Raw genomic sequence first — 16,336 nt, 5'->3', positions numbered from 1 at the left:
CAATAATCACAGGGGAGATTGCAATTAGTATCATAATATTTGGAATAATATTCCATTAACAACAAATAATTTTTGTTTTTGCTAAATAATCACGGGAGATTTTGCAATTAGTATCATAAGCAAAAAAATAAAATTTTATCCCACATTTTGTAGAAGAAATTTTTGAGTATTATAATGTTCATTCACAGTGGTTTGTAGGAAAAAAAAAAAAGAAAATCGTAAATGGCTAGGAAAACTAGAAGTCACCATACTTGGAATTGCCTTGGCTAGGTGGTTAGGTGTCGTCCTAATCGCAGATCTGGTGAGACATGCCATAAGAATGGGTTTTCAACCCAAAAAACTAGAGAAATCCTAAAAAATGGTGCAAGAATGGAGAATATCATGTGAGAGTTCGCATATTTGGATGCAAAAGTGATTAAGAAATCATTCGTTCACTGATTCCTCCGGGTTACCACCATTGTAAATAAGAGTGAAAACAGTATTCAAAAATTCGAGTTCGAATTCGAGATTCAATATGATCGAATATGGTGGTCGAATTCGAATGAAGCATTTTTGTCGATAATTAATCAAATCAAATTCAAATAGGAATCGATCCAATTCGATAATTATTCGATTCGATAATATCTATTATACATATATATAAATTAATATATTATTTTGTTGGAGTACCGAGTACGTACAATGAATGATAGCTTTTGAAAAATTTCTTTTATAATAAAGAATTGAATGAAGATAGAGATGTTATGATGATTTTCGGTCAAATAAAATAATATTTTAATACTTGTTATATTTTAATAATAAAACAATTAAATAAATGCAGATGTTATGATGATTTTTGGAACAAACAAATAATATTTTAGTTTTTTTTTTTTTTTCTATCAGGCCTGCATCTCATTAATTATTCTCTACGTTTCATTTCAATCACTTTCAATTTACTATTATTTTTCTTTGCGGCTTCTTCTCTTTTGATCCATTGCAAATTGAATATTAGATCAACCAGGTTTCTTCTTTCCTCTGGTGAAGAAGTTGGTATTAAAAATGTATTTCGAATTCGAATCAAATTCGAATATTCGATTATTTAAATGAATTTAAATTCGATGTATTGCTTTAAGAAACTGCAGGATATCGAATCGAATTCGAATATACATATATTTAATCGGTTTCGAATTCAAATCAAGCAGCACTTATTGTATAGTTTCATTGCTTATTTTAAGTACTTACTTGAATAAGTGCTTATTTGAAGTGATACCAAACAAGGGCTAAATAAGATGAAGAAGGAAAAGGTGTTAGGACTCGATGTGATTTGAGTAAAAGCATAGTTTTCAAAATCGGACCGGACCGGAAAAACCAGAAACTGGTCACCTGACTGGTTCTGTTTTTCCCCAAAACCGTTGATTTTGGTCAGCAAACCGCTGAACCGGCCGGTTAATCATTTGAACGACTTTGACCATTTTTCAAATTTTTATTTATTTTTTATTTTTTTATCAGAATGGGCTGATCGTTTGGGTCAAACGGTCAGACCGTTTGATCTGGTAACCGGACCCCTGACTTGACCGGTTCAGTCACCAGTTTGGTTTTAAAAACCATGAATAAAAGTGTGGAAAGGTATGAAAAAGGTAGACTTGCTATGGCTAAATAAGCTATTTAATATATCTTCCAAAAAAAAAGGTATTTAATGAGATGGTAAAAGAAAAGAAGATGCTTGATGATTGGAGAAGCAAATGTATATTTAAAAATAAAAGCGATAAATACAAAGTTGTAATAACTATGGGGGAATTAACTTATAATCTACACTATGAAACTTTGTAAAAGAATAGTTGAACAAAGATTATGATAAATAAGTGCATTAGAGAACTAGTTTAGCTTTATGTCAAGGAGAATAATTGTGGAAGTTATATTTCTTTTTAAGATGATTAATAAAAAAAGTTTAAAGAGAAGAAGAAAGATCTTCATATGATGTTATATATGATAAAACTCATAGAGAGATAATATGGTGGGCCTTAGAAAAGAAAGGGGTTCAAAACAAGTGTAATACCTAATTAAGAATATTTATGAATTTGTAACAACTAATGTTAGAACACAAGTAGGACAAACTTTAGATTTTATTGTTAGGATGGATCTTCATGGCAATTTTCCCCCATCTTCGCTAGGTACCTGACTTCCCTGACCTGATAGGGTTGGGAAACCTCACCTTTCCTTGACCCAATTATATATATATATATATATATATATATATATATATATATATATATATATATATGTATGTATGTATGTATATATTCTTTTATTTTAATTAAATTTATTTTTTTAAATATTATTAATTAAAAAATTTTGGGGATTTAAGTCCCCATAGGGAACCCGTCTCCATTGGGGATTGGGGATAGATGGCAACTTTTATCACTAGTAGGGGTCGAGGTTGAGGACGGAGATTTATTTCAAAATTGGGGTCAGGGACAAGGAATATGATCCCTGCCCAAAACTCGCCCATGGCCATTCTTAATCAAGATTCAAACTTAGCCCTTATCTATTTGCACTTTCATCGGTGAAATGACTAAACATATTCAAGTGGATGTTCCATGATGCATGTTATTTGTGGATCTTGTTGTTTTAAACGATGAAACTAATGAAGGATTAAATGTAAAATTAAGCTTGTGGGCAAATGCCTTAGAAATAAGAGGTTTTAAACTAAGTAGGATTAGAATAGAGTATATGATATGTAAATTTAATACTAATAGGAATATAAATCAGGATACAATTAGGATTGGAGACCAAGAGATAACTCAATGTGACAATTTTTGTACCCTCTTTCAATAATTCATAATAAGGGAAAGATTGAGAATGATGTCACCCAAAGAATTAGAACATGATGGGCAAAATGGGGGAGTGCATTTGGACTTTTTTTGTCATAGGTTAATACCAGTTAAATTAAAAGGAAAAACCTATAAAATAGTTGTAAGGCCAACTATGTTGTATGGAGTAGAGTGTTGGGCAGTAAAAAAAACATGTCTAGAATCGAGAATGAAGGTTCTATTTGATTCACGTTTAGGATTGAAATCTGAATTATCTATTCCTAATGCCTTTTTAGTTCAATCAGGTGTTGGAATTGGATTCCAATTATTGCTGCTTGGTTCAACTAGAATTGAGAATTGGAATTAGATGAAATTTTTTATTTTTCCCTTGTTAGGAGGAGGAGGAGGAGGAGGAGGAGGAGGAGGGAAAGGGGAGGAAGAAGTCACCATTACTAATACCACCGATGGCAACAGAGGGGAGAAGGAAGAGGGAAAGAAAGAAGAGGGGGAGAAAGAAGAGGAAGAAAAGGAAGAGGAGGAAGAATGGGAAGAAGGCTTGTAAAACATTGGATAGGGGAAGGCCAGTCGGCAATTGGTTGGCGACCAACGACTAATCTTACCTTGTCGAAGATGGTGATCGTTGGTGGCCGACATTTGATGGAAGAAGGCTTGTGAAACATTCAAGCATTTAGTCGAATAGGAAATTGGGGCTTTTCTATTAAAGAAATAAAAATTAGAGAGGGGGGAATGGGAATCACATTCGTAGGGGGGCAGAATGACCATTCCCTCATATGGGGGGAATCCGTTCCACCTAGAATGGGAATGAGAATTTCATTCCGACTAACCAAATGGTTGGACCATTATGATTCTAATTCCAGGCGCCTATTTCTACGAACCAAACACACACGAAGTCATCTATAGGAACCTAGGAGTAGCTCTAATAGATGATAAAATGAGACAAAGTAGATTAAGATGGTTTTGTTACATGCGTAGAAGACCATCCGCAACATTGGTTAGAAGAAGTAATTTGTTACAAGTTGAAGGGATCAAAAGGGCTAGGGGTAGACCAAAAAGGACATAAGTACTAAGAAATGATTTAAGCATTACTAATTTAACAATGTATATGGCTTCAAAGAGAATGGATTGGTGAAACATGACTCATTTAGTCGACTCCATATAGTTGGAATAAGGCTTGGACAATGATGATGGTGATGATGATGAGGAGGAGGAGGCAATGGAGATGGTTCAATATTATAAGTCATGAAGAACTTAAACTAAGTTGTTTATTTTGCATGAATAATACATTCATGGTTGAATGATTTTGTTTTGTTACATTGGCTAAATTGGTTAATTTACATAGGTTATAATTTAAATAGCATTTTCTTTTAATTAGTACTCTTACTTAACAAAGCCCGTGTATCAGGCTCTCCGAGTGTTTTATAAAATAATTTGTTGGGGGATAATGGTCATAAAAAAGTGGTTTTTTATTGTGCTTTGAGGATGCTGTTGGTATTTTCTGAATTACATTGTACATTTGTGCCCTCGAACTCCAATTTAGAAATTTCAACAAAAAAAAAAAAAAACTCCAACTTGAAAATAGACTTACCATTGAAATTAAAAAAATAAAAATCTCTCAAAAAGAACTTTTACCCACACACATATATATATATATATATATATATATATATATATATATATATATATATGTTTAGTTCGCTAAGTAGAAGTAACCGGTCTTTCTCTTATTCTACCCAAAACAAAAATAAGATGTTATTCCTAGAAAGTCAAAACACAATTCAAGGTGTCATTCCTTTTCTTCTTTCAGATTCACAGAACTATATACAATGGGGGTTTAACAGCAGGATTTGATCCCAATTCTCTACTGCAAAATCAAGAGAAGTTATCAACTAAACCGCCATCAGTTGGTACCCAAGGTGTAGTTTAGTACTGCATAGTTGGCCATTGAGCTTACCTCTAAACATGGTCAATCACAACTTTTCCAATTTTTTAACCTCAAACAATTTTGAGAAATTTTCTCCATGTCAATGACTTATAAAAGTTAATCAATTAATTTTCATTGTTAATTCAATATTTCATCATTTTTTATTTATTATTTTTATTATTAATGAAATAATTTCTTAATTTTTATTATTTTCTATGATTATTTATTTATTAAAATTTCATTCTCGATTATTATTTTACCAATTATTAATTAGCTATTTAATTTAATCAATTTCCATCACTTATATAATGAATTTGAGTCTTGAAGGGAAAGAAATTCAAAATAAATATATAAACCTAATTAAGGATATATATGATGAAAAAATGACCAATGTTAGAACATCTATGGAACAGACAACAAAATATACAGTTACAATGGGCCATCACCAAGGTTTAGCACTTCGACACTATTTATTTACATCAGTCATAGATTAATTGACAAAACACATTTAGGAGGAGGTCCCATAGTGAAGGATTAAATGCAAAAGATAATTTTATGAACAAATGCCTTGTAAACAATGGAAAGATTGAGGACGTTGCTCATAAAATTAGACTAGGATGGGTAAAACAATGAATAGTAGGGAAAAAGGAAACTAAAGCCTAATCAAACACATCAATCCTTAGGAAAATAATGCTTCAAAATGCCTTGAGGTTTATGCCTCCTCCCTATCACACCCAATTGCTCCACTTCTACCTTTAACCTTGATTTATAATATCTGATCTTTTTTATAAATAATCTATAATATCAATTCTTATAGTCGTTATTTGAGTTAAAAAGAATTAAGTGTCTGTCTTGGCTGAATCGCAATGACTTCTTAGCTTTCTGAGGTGGTCCCCTGCACTGTCAGCCTATATTTGGTGAAAAATATGGATGGCCCAAATCAGCTGTCAGTCAGTTATTTGAAGGGCTGTTTGCTTTTGCTGCTTCGAATGGCTTAATGGAGCACTTCGTAGCAGCTGAATCAGTTTAGCTGAGTCTTCGTTTCAGGCCTCGCAATACAGGCCCTAAAAGCTTTTGAACTAATTCTGTTTCTCAGGAAATCTCTGGCTGAAGGTAGGATACTAGGAAATGTTCTGCCTCTTTATGCGTGGAAACAAATGCAGCCTACCTCCTTTAAGTATTATAGTTTATATCTGAAGTATATCATATCCATATGTAGTATAAATAGATAGATTTATGGAGGTTGGGTTGGGCTCCGAAGGACATTTTGATACCCACAAAAAAAAAATCTTTGGGCCCAAAACTTCTACTATGTTCTGATCTTTGATGAATTAATCCAGCCAAAGTCATAACTTGGGTCCCTCTAATGGGCCCAGAGTCCGTCTCAACCTAATGTCTAGCCCAAATTGTCAGGTGCTTGGTAAGTTGGCCCAATTCAATCCAGTCTGGTACAAATTCATTACAGATGGGTAAGGTCCAATCCAGTTCGATGAATATTTTGGGTCATTCTTGACTGGTCCAACTTAATGGTTGGACCATCCAAACTGTTCAAATTGGTTATAATTTAGATTGGATCCAACTCAAGCCTGGTCCATGAAACTCATACTCTTTATCTTATATGAATGGATCGGATATTGGTTCAATCTGACCCAATTCATTATAAATCCATTACAAATGGATCATGTCCAACCAAACCAATAAATACTTTGGACCATTAAGTCTGGACTGGTCCAATTCAATGTCTTATTGGTCCATCCAATTTGTTCAAATTAATTTTGATTTGGATGAATCCCATCCAAACCCAGTCCGTTGACACCCCTAACATTAGATAGGTAATAAGATAGACAGGAAACATTATGGTTTCATTTTTTTATACAAACTATCATTTCATTTAAACACATATAAAGAACCTGTTAAACCTCCGTCGTTAAATGTCTATCAAGATACTTCTAAACCTAATTCATCAAATCGATCATTTCTGCTACCCCATAGTACCCGATTTTTGGTGGGGTGACTCCACAAAGAGAACGCACAAAGATTGGTCTTTCTTTCAACAGCCTAAGAGCTTAGGAGGTTGGTTTAGACTTTAAAGCTATGGGGACCAAAAACAAAGCACTAGTAATGAGGGTTGGTTCCTTTCCAACGTTATTGCATCTCACAAGCCCATTTCTATCACTTGTATTGTAGGCTATAAGGACAACCTACGTTTGGGAGATCGCTACATCATCATTGGTGATGGCAAGGAGTGGATCTAGTCATCTAGATCGTGAATCCAAAGTTGCATCTCTTATTGATGTAGAAACCGGGTCTTGGAACACTAATCTATACTATTATAAAAAGTGCGAATGAGGGAATGGAACTTTTCTTGACTAAAATGCCAACATTTGTTATTTAGTCATTCTCTAATTATGAATGTTGAATACATCATCATTGGTGATGGCAAGGAGTGGATCTAGTCATCTAGATTGTGAATCCAAAGTTGCATCTCTTATTGATGTAGAAACCGGGTCTTGGAACCCTAATCTATACTATTATAAAAAGTACGAATGAGGGTATGGAACTTTTCTCGACTAAAATGCCAACATTTGTTATTTAGTCATTCTCTAATTATGAAAGTTGAAAATGTAATTTCAATTAATGTTTTAACCTCATTTAATCTCCTTTCATTAACTTTTATATTTAAGGTATTAACTCCCATTCTCTCTTATTAAATCCCACATTTAAGTTAATTTTTCACTAATAAATGCTACTAATTAGATTTATGTCGAATACTTTTAATAATATAAACCCATACATTTTAAAACTTACTCAAAAACAAAAATCATTCTTTATCCAAGTCATGGCTATGCAATTCAACTATCCAAATTAAATTGGCCAACCCATAAAGTTATAGTTTGATAATAAAATTTTTAAATATAAATAAATATAGAAAATTATAAAAATGTACAAAAAATAAACACATTTATGATAATTTTTATCAATCAAATTTAAGATAAAACAAGTGTAATAAACAAGAATTATTTTTCTTGATGATGAAAATGAAATACATAATCTAAAACTAACCAAAAATAAAATTATTTTCATATTTAGAGAAGATCAACAGTTCAACTTTTGGGTCAAAATTGTCAACCTTTAATGTCATAATTAAACAATAAAAATTAGTAAAATATAAAAAACACAAAAATAAAAAATACATAAATTTTACAAATAAACATTTGGGCACATCTATAATATCATATATTTAACACATTAAACAAAAAATAAGTGTAAATAACATTATTATTTTTAAATACATAGAAATAAAAAAATTATAGAAAAATTGAACACATCTATAACACCATATTTACGTTGCTATTAAAAATATGAATAAAATTGTGGAACTTTCTTTTGACTAAAATACCCATTTTTTGAAATTCATCCCTATTTAATTGTAAGGTTTAAAATGTAGTTTGAACTACAATTTTCACCTCCTTCAATTCCCCCCTCTTTAAATCTTACATTTTTTTTGATAAATAAACAAAAAAGCATACACTAAGAAGATAAAACATCACAAAAAGAAGAGCCCAATCAAATAGGTAGGCCTACCTAAAATTTTGTAGCCCAAAATGAGGTTCTTATGTAATGAGATTCGGATTTTGCAATTTGCATCTGATTAATAGTGAAAAACAAAAAATAAAATTACTTGAATTTTTTAGAAAATTTAGAATACATTATTCCTATTATTATCATCATCTAAAATGAGCACGTGCACACTCACTAGATTATTAAAAATACCCCCAACCTTTCTAGGTGAACTAGCCTAGGGTAGTTTAAGGGACACATGGTGAGCACATTGAATAAGCACTTAAAAAATTTTTTGATATTTGTCCCTTAAAATACTACCAGCGTACCTTTGAAAAAGATTAAAAACAACTTTTGATACATTTGTCTGAATATTTATTTAATGCTCATTAAACATGCTTACAATGTTGTGCCTACTAAATCCACACTCATTTTGAGTAATCCAATTGCCACCTCGTATTCTTTGTTTCTTTTGGTGGTGCCTTTCCCGTGCTATACCTCTGTTCACTGAACTCTCAAAGCATAGTGTCAAGATTGAACTGCTATAGTGCTTGGTCTGTAAACAAGGGCCTCAAGATTTAGAGCATCGCTTTTTTAAACTACGCTGCGATGTAGAATGTATGGTTTGGGTCGACTTACTCTTTGCGGGTGGATCTCATTTTGGGCTTTAGAATGTATGGTTTGTGGATCTCTATGATTTAGAGCATCGCTTTTTTAAACTACCTAAAACATTGCTACCCCTACCTAAAAGTTTGTTGAAGGTAGGGGTAGCAATGTTGACTCCAACCCATTTGACCCACCCAATAGTCGGTTAGTCTACGGTCAAGAAGCTGTACTACCAACTGAAATAAAAGCTATATCTGCCAGGATAGCCTTCGCCATAGGTAAGAAGATCAAGCCGGAGGACTTGGACAAGATCGAGCTATAGAAAAGTAAAGTACATACAAACTGTCCCTAGCTAACAACTTCAACAGACACTTATGGCCTAGAAGCTTTAAAGAAGGGGAGAAAGTATTGATGACAACTTTGAGTGTCAGGCAAGGCAAATCTGTAGGAAAGTTTGCACCAATGTGGGAAGGACTCTATCTGATAAAGGAAGCCCACTGATTAGGTTATTATGAATTAAAAACTATAGACACAGGCGAAGACGATGAAACCATAAATGGTTACTGGTTGAAACCTTACTTCGAATAATTAAGTATCTCTGTAATCATACAAATGTGCATTTTTCCTTATGATAACCATCATCAGTTTCTTTAGACCATCCCCCTGATTTGCGATGCAGTCTCACATTATGATAGCAATAAAGATGATTTCTTCTTTTCAATTAAGTATGTACACACCTGTCTTGTTCTCATATATGCTACACACATGTTTATATATATATATATATATATATAATTTATCATACTCTCAGAGCCCTGGACACCTCGGGCATCTCAATAAGCCTCGGCCCCCCAAGCATCCATATAAAGCCTCGAACACCCCAGGCAATCTGGCACCCCGGGCACACATACAAAGCCCTAGACACCCCAGGCATCTCAATAAGCCCCGACCCCAGGCATCCATACAAAGCTCTGAACACTCAAAGAAATCTAACACCCTGAGCACACATACAAAGCTTGGACACCCCGAGTATCTTAGTAAGCCCTGGCCCCTTAGGCATCCATACAAAGCCCCGGACACCCCAGGAAATCTGGCACCCCAGGCACACATGCAAAGCCCTGGACACCCCGGGCGTCTTAGTAAGCCCCGGCCCCCTAGGCACAAACAAAGCCCTGGACACCCCGGGTATCTCAGTAAGCCTTGGCCCCCTAGGCACAGACAAAGCCCTAGACACCCCGTGCATCTCAGTAAGCCCCGACCCCTCAGGCACAAACAAAGACCTGGCAACCCCAGGCGAACCCAGGCAAGCCTCTATGCGACCGATTGGGGGGCTTCACCAATGATAGAAGAATTTTCTGCCCAACCCATACAAATGCTTTGGCTAATCGCCATAAATTAATGAAAATAGTTCCCAACTACCTCTACGTCGACAACGAAACTCTGTTAGCAAGCAGCACTTTGTTCCTCATGATCGAGCCCAGCCCATAATAAAGTTGAAACTATACAAGATACTGGTATGACCCACAAATGTGAAGGGAACACGTGCACGTAGTCATGTGAGAGGAAGTTTTGTCAACAGAACGCATAAACCTTTCCTACCGAAATTGACAAGCATAAATATCTCTTTCCTTAGCAAATTTCACCACGCAACATTAAAATTAATATGCCATCTGCACTAATGACAATGACCAACTTAGCACAATACATCAACAGCTTACAATGAAGCGACAACCCACTTAAGAAAATTCACTAACCTACGACCGTTACTATGTCTATTGCATAATAAGAACAAACACAAACGTAGCATATCATGTTACCACATATCCAAACTATGAACATCCTATAAATTCAATAATAGCCTCACGACAATCAGGAAGACCAGGGTTGGGGACTGAATAGCTGAGAGCAGATGACTTCCTTACAGTTCATAACAACATTAATAGAAAAATCAATTAAACTGGGTAACATTTAACAAAATATTATACAATATTCGGGGCATCCCCAGCACTGTCAAGTACAAATACAACACGAGATGATCACTTGGCTCATTCCTCCCGAATCGCGGCTATAGTCTCTAACACATGGTTGGTTTCTTCAAATTGCTTCAAACTCTCTAGTTCCGCTTTGTAGTCATCTAGGATCCGCTCCTGCCGTGTACACTCTTCCTTCAGATCCTTGAGCTTGCCTTCCACCCTGGCAATGCCCGCCTCGACAACCTTTCGACGACCACATATGTCCTTTATGGAATGGAACAAGTCATGATGCGGAATGTCCCGACTCGCCTTCCAAAAGGCATAAGCTAATGCCACGACCTGTCGCTAGACTTGATCCATGAAGAAACCCATCGATGAAAACACCCGACATGCTTCCAACCAACAGGCGAAGACAGCCCACGATAATTCCTTTGGCAGGTGACGCATCACGCAACTCATCAATGTAGCAACGGTGTTAAGGGCAGGACCTACAACGTCCGGATGCAGATTTCCCTCCGGCAACCACTTAGCACGGATCGCAGTCGACGCAAACTGAGCGACCACATTAGAGACGCTGTATTGCACTCCCCTACCCTGAACATGCATAGGATCCACCACTAGGAAGTGCAACGGCGGGAGACGGTGATTATCATAGTACTCCAATAACTCCCGTCGTATTCGGTCTAGTTCCTCCTCATAAGTTAACTCCTCCGGAGGAAAGGAAAACTCGGGCTCCACGTCTCCGTTACCCGAGTGGTGCTCTAAATCACCTGAGGTTTCAGGTGCCACAACTTCATCGCGGTCAGGCTGTGAAAGGGCACCCCCGGAAGCATTACCAACCGCATCGAAGGACCAGGACTCTACACAGATCCTTCCCCCAGCATTCCTAGAAGCATCCGCATCAGTGGCAAGTTCCTCACACTGTGTCACCGCCTCCAACCTCATTTTCGGATGATTGGCCTGGTGTGCCTCCCGAACATCGGAGTGCATCGCGTTGTGGTCACTTTCAGCACCCCCAGCCACAACGGGTTCAGTTGCGGCTGGACACCTGAAGAAGGGTGTGTCTGGCACCCCAACTAGAAACTCAAGGAAGAGGGCTTGCAATAAAGCCATACCCAAGCAGTCAAAAACACTAAGACCAATCATGAACAAAACAAAAAAAAAAAAAAAAAACAACAAACAAACAAATAACGAAATATACCAATGACTCACCTCTGGATCTACCTCATCTCGTTGGGCTGAGCCTCATCGCGATCAATGCACCTTAGAATGAAAGACTGTTTCACAGTTAGTCCTTGCAATATATAATACACATAACAAACTACGATTACGACATGAGCCTAGATACTCACCGAACAAAGGACAAGTAGAATTAACACAGTTTCGCTTCATCATACCCCAGAAAGCAACACAAACTATAACTTACAAAAGCTTACCGAATTGTCATCCCCGAAACCTCGCTTCAGGCGAGGGGGAGCCTTCCTTTTCATCCGCCCGCTCGAAAAGCGAACTATGGCACCTCCGGGCGAAGATGATGCAACCACTAGCTCTGCTGGCTTCACAATCGAAATGACTCCCTCCATAAGGAATCTTACGGACCCCTTGGTCAGTCGCAGACCCACCTACACCAGTTGAGGCCAGAGACCCCTAACCACCCTCACGAACTCACAATGGAGCCACACCTGAGGGCTCTAGTACCTTGTCAAGACGGAAGGAGCAGGGCACCCTCACAGACCTAGCCCTCTTCACTGGAGGAGCACTGTTACACTCCCCCTCATCGACAGTAGGCCGCTTTCCGGCATGCTTTGACAACGACCTCTTCAGCAGACTGGGGCAAATAGAAAGTACCCCCCCTCTAGCTAGCAGCATGGCCTTCAGGAGCTGACACATGGCACGGGTTGAGGTTCGTCCACAACAATTCCTGAAACCCGTCGAATAATGTGCAGAGGTATGACAAATGGAGAGATCTATACACCTGCACCCTATCGTACCCATTCACTAGAAGCCAAGTGCATTCCGGGAACACACAATTGTGGCGCCGGACCCAGAACATGTCCTCCCCGGAAGTCCTAAATTGGGCGCCTATGTCATCGTACCCGAATTGCCAGAGCACCTGATCCGGATGGTAGACGGAGAGTTGCACTTCACCTGAGCGGTCCAGATAACCAATGACACCAGGCCACAGAATTAATCGCGCCATACTTGTGGTAGTAGTTCCCACGTTAAGAGCACACTGATTATCCCCACCCTCGGGGACAGGCATGCCAATGCAGAACGGCACAGAGTGTCGCATTGTCTGCGCATACGGCCTCCACATGTAACTGTCCAAGGAGGCCAACTTCTAGCTAATTCATTTTGAAGCTTTTGTGCCTTTTCGCTTGGAGCCATCATTTCCCCCTATAGACCTCAAAGACCTTTTCCTCCGATTCATCACCATTTAGGATAGCAATATGTAGATGGAAAGGGTGCAGAGACTGTGGCTTCACGTTGACCTCAAACCGCTCACATATGAACATCCAAATAAAGGCTGTGAAAATATAGCTTTTGCGCCTCTTGTTGCTGGGGTCATTAAGTTGCTATATAGTGTCATCCAGCTGCTCGTATAAATACCCAAGGAACATAGATGCCAACATAAATTGATGCCCGCTGGCAGCAAGGACGACTAGGGGGACCAGGACGGTACGGAGACCATAATCAAGTACCCTTGGGAATAGGAAATGTGAGGTCAGATAGAGGATGTACGTGGCAAGATGACACTGTGAGTCCGCACCTCGCACTATAACATCTCTGCCACCATGGCTCTCGAACCAATATTGCATCCATTGATCTAATGGCATCTTACCCCGAGAGGTGGATTGGTCCACCAATGCCTTGTAAGGGAGAACTTCCCCAAGAAGTTCTTCACCCAATTCTCTCAACTCTGAAGGGACGGATTCGACATGCTGTAAGTGCTGGTGGACACCGCACCCCCAACTGGCAGTGCTAACAATGCTGCCACATCCTCCACTATGATAGTGAATTCGCCAAATGCACCCACAAAGGTATGCGTACGAGAACACCAATGACTCAGGAGGTGCCCTACATACTTCACACCTTCCCGACCTCGGAGAGCGGTGTAGCAATCCACAAACCTAAGGAGCTTGGCATCTTGTAGCATTCGGCAATACATGGGATTCTCGAGAATATATTGTGTCCAAGCAGTATTATTAAATGTTGGTACACATTTTCAGAAGTCATTTAATGAACTCTCTCGAAGATTAGTAAAGATAATCTATTTTCAATGTTTTTGTTTCATTCCAATGTAACTCGTTGCATCTTCCAAATCTAGTTAATTCCCAAGGTCTGTCGATTCTTCTCCCAAGGTAATTAATGTCAGCCCAAGTCCAATGTAAGTCGGTTCACCTTCAACCGACTTCATCTAGTATAAATAGACCTCTGTACTGGTTCGATACATCATAGAGAAAAATCAGAATATTACAAAACCTTTCTCTCGTTCAACCAAGTTCTACTCTGTTTTTTTCTCTCTTATTTTTTTTTACAATATTTGTTGTTACTATCATTATCAACCATCAATGGTATCAGAGCACGTTCGATCAAATCTCTTGGGCGTGAGTTCTTCTAAACAATGTGTGCAGAAGCCAATCGTTCCACCTTTTCTCTTCCAATCTTCAATGGAGAAAACTATGACTTCTGGTCTATCAAAATGAAGACCTATTTTCAGTCACAAAGTTTATGGAGAATCGTTGAGGAAGGATTCTGCATTACTGAAGACACCTCTACTCTTTCAGCAAGTCAAAAGATCTATGAAAAAAATCAACAAAAGGATTGTCAAGCACTATTCTGCTTACAGCAAGCAATGGCTGAAGAGATATTTCCTCGAATCATGGGCACATCAACTGCAAAAGAAGCATGGGATACACTGAAAGAGGAGTTCCAAGGATCTGTCAAGGTACGCACTGTTAAATTGCAGAAGTTTAGAAGGGATTTTGAAAATATTAAGATGAAGGATAATGAGACTACAAAAGATTACTATTCTAGAATAAAAGGAATAGTAAATCAAATGAGAGCTTATGGGGAGGCTATTTCTGACAAGAAAATAGTCGAAAAAAATCTAATCTCTTGCACAGAGAGATATGATCAAATAATTTCGGTGATAGAAGAAACAAAGGATCTAGAAACACTATCACCAACAGAATTGATGGGCTCTCTCGAGACATATGAAAATAGGCGTGACATGCAGAATGAAAATTCGGTTGAATCTGCTTTTCAGTCTAAAGTTAATCTGCGGCCTCATAAACCAAAAGTTGATGGAAGAAAGTCACAAGGAAAACCAAAAGAAAATAATGACAAGTTTTCTTCATGTGGTATTTGCAAGAAGAGAAATCACTTGGAAAAAGATTGCTAGTTTAAAGGAAAACCACAGTGCCAAAACTGTAAAAAATTTGGCCATGTTGAAAAAGTTTGTAGATTCAAAAAAACCCATCAAGCTAATTTTTCATAAAAGAAAGATGAGGAAAATAATCTCTTTTATGCTTGTCATTCTGCAATAGAAGAAAAAAATGATACTTGGTATCTTGACAGTGGGTGTAGTAATCACATGACTAAAAATGAAAGCATCTTCCATAGCCTTGATAAAATCAAGACAAAAGTCAAAATTGGTAATGGCGACTTCATGGAAGCAACCGGCAAAGACACCATTGTTGTTGACACCAAACAAGGCAAGAAATACATAAATGATGTACTTTTGGTCCCTAACATTGATCAAAATCTACTTAGTGTGGGCCAAATGATAGAAAGAGGCTACTCTCTACGTTTTGAGGGAAACTCTTGCACAATCTATGATAAGCAAGACAAATCCCTTGAAATTGCAAAAACAAAAATGACAGAAAACAGGTGCTTTCCCATTCAATGGAAAGATGCAAGTTATATCGCAATGCAAGCACAAGTGGACAAGTCGTGGCTATGGCATAGAAGATTCGGACACTATAATTTCCATGGATTAAGGATTCTTCAGCAGAAGAACATGATGCGTGACCTACCAGCCATCAAGGAGTTCAACAATGTCTGTGAAGGGTGTATGCTCGGAAAACAACATCGACAACCCTTCCCATCCAGCAAAGCTTGGAGAGCCAAAGCACCATTGGAGTTAATTCATACAGATGTTTGTGGTCCAATGCGTACTCCATCAAATAATCAAAACAGGTATTTCATCCTCTTCATTGATGATTATACTAGAATGACATGGGTTTATTTCTTGTGAGAAAAATCGCAGGTTTTCGATATTTTTAAAAAATTCAAAGCCCGTGTTGAGAAGCAAAGTGGTCACAACATCAAGACCATAAGAAGTGACAGAGGCTAAGAATATACCTCTAATGAACTCAACAAGTTCTGTGAAGATGAAGGCATGGAGCATCAACTTACAGTCAGGTACACTCCAGAACAGAATGGAGTATCCGAAAGAAAAA

The 16,336-nt window shown here is 37.5% G+C and overlaps 1 protein-coding gene across 1 annotated transcript; it reads left to right on the top strand.

The window, feature by feature from the left end:
• Window positions 1-14,496: 14,496 nt before the first annotated feature.
• LOC148790758 (uncharacterized) lies at window positions 14,497-15,276 on the top strand. Its single transcript, XM_088890350.1, has one exon. The coding sequence runs from the start codon at window positions 14,497-14,499 to the stop codon at window positions 15,274-15,276; it is 780 nt and encodes a 259-aa protein (XP_088746476.1).
• Window positions 15,277-16,336: the final 1,060 nt, after the last annotated feature.

The sequence above is a fragment of the Nelumbo nucifera genome, chromosome 6, assembly GCF_055504915.1.
Source record: "Nelumbo nucifera cultivar China Antique chromosome 6, China Antique-T2T, whole genome shotgun sequence".
NCBI lineage: Eukaryota > Viridiplantae > Streptophyta > Magnoliopsida > Proteales > Nelumbonaceae > Nelumbo > Nelumbo nucifera.
This window is presented reverse-complemented; position numbering and strand designations above follow the sequence as displayed.

Excerpts from the sequence above, each read along its gene's own strand:
- LOC148790758 (XM_088890350.1), top strand. The coding sequence starts at position 14,497 with ATGTGTGCAGAAGCCAATCGTTCCACCTTTTCTCTTCCAATCTTCAAT.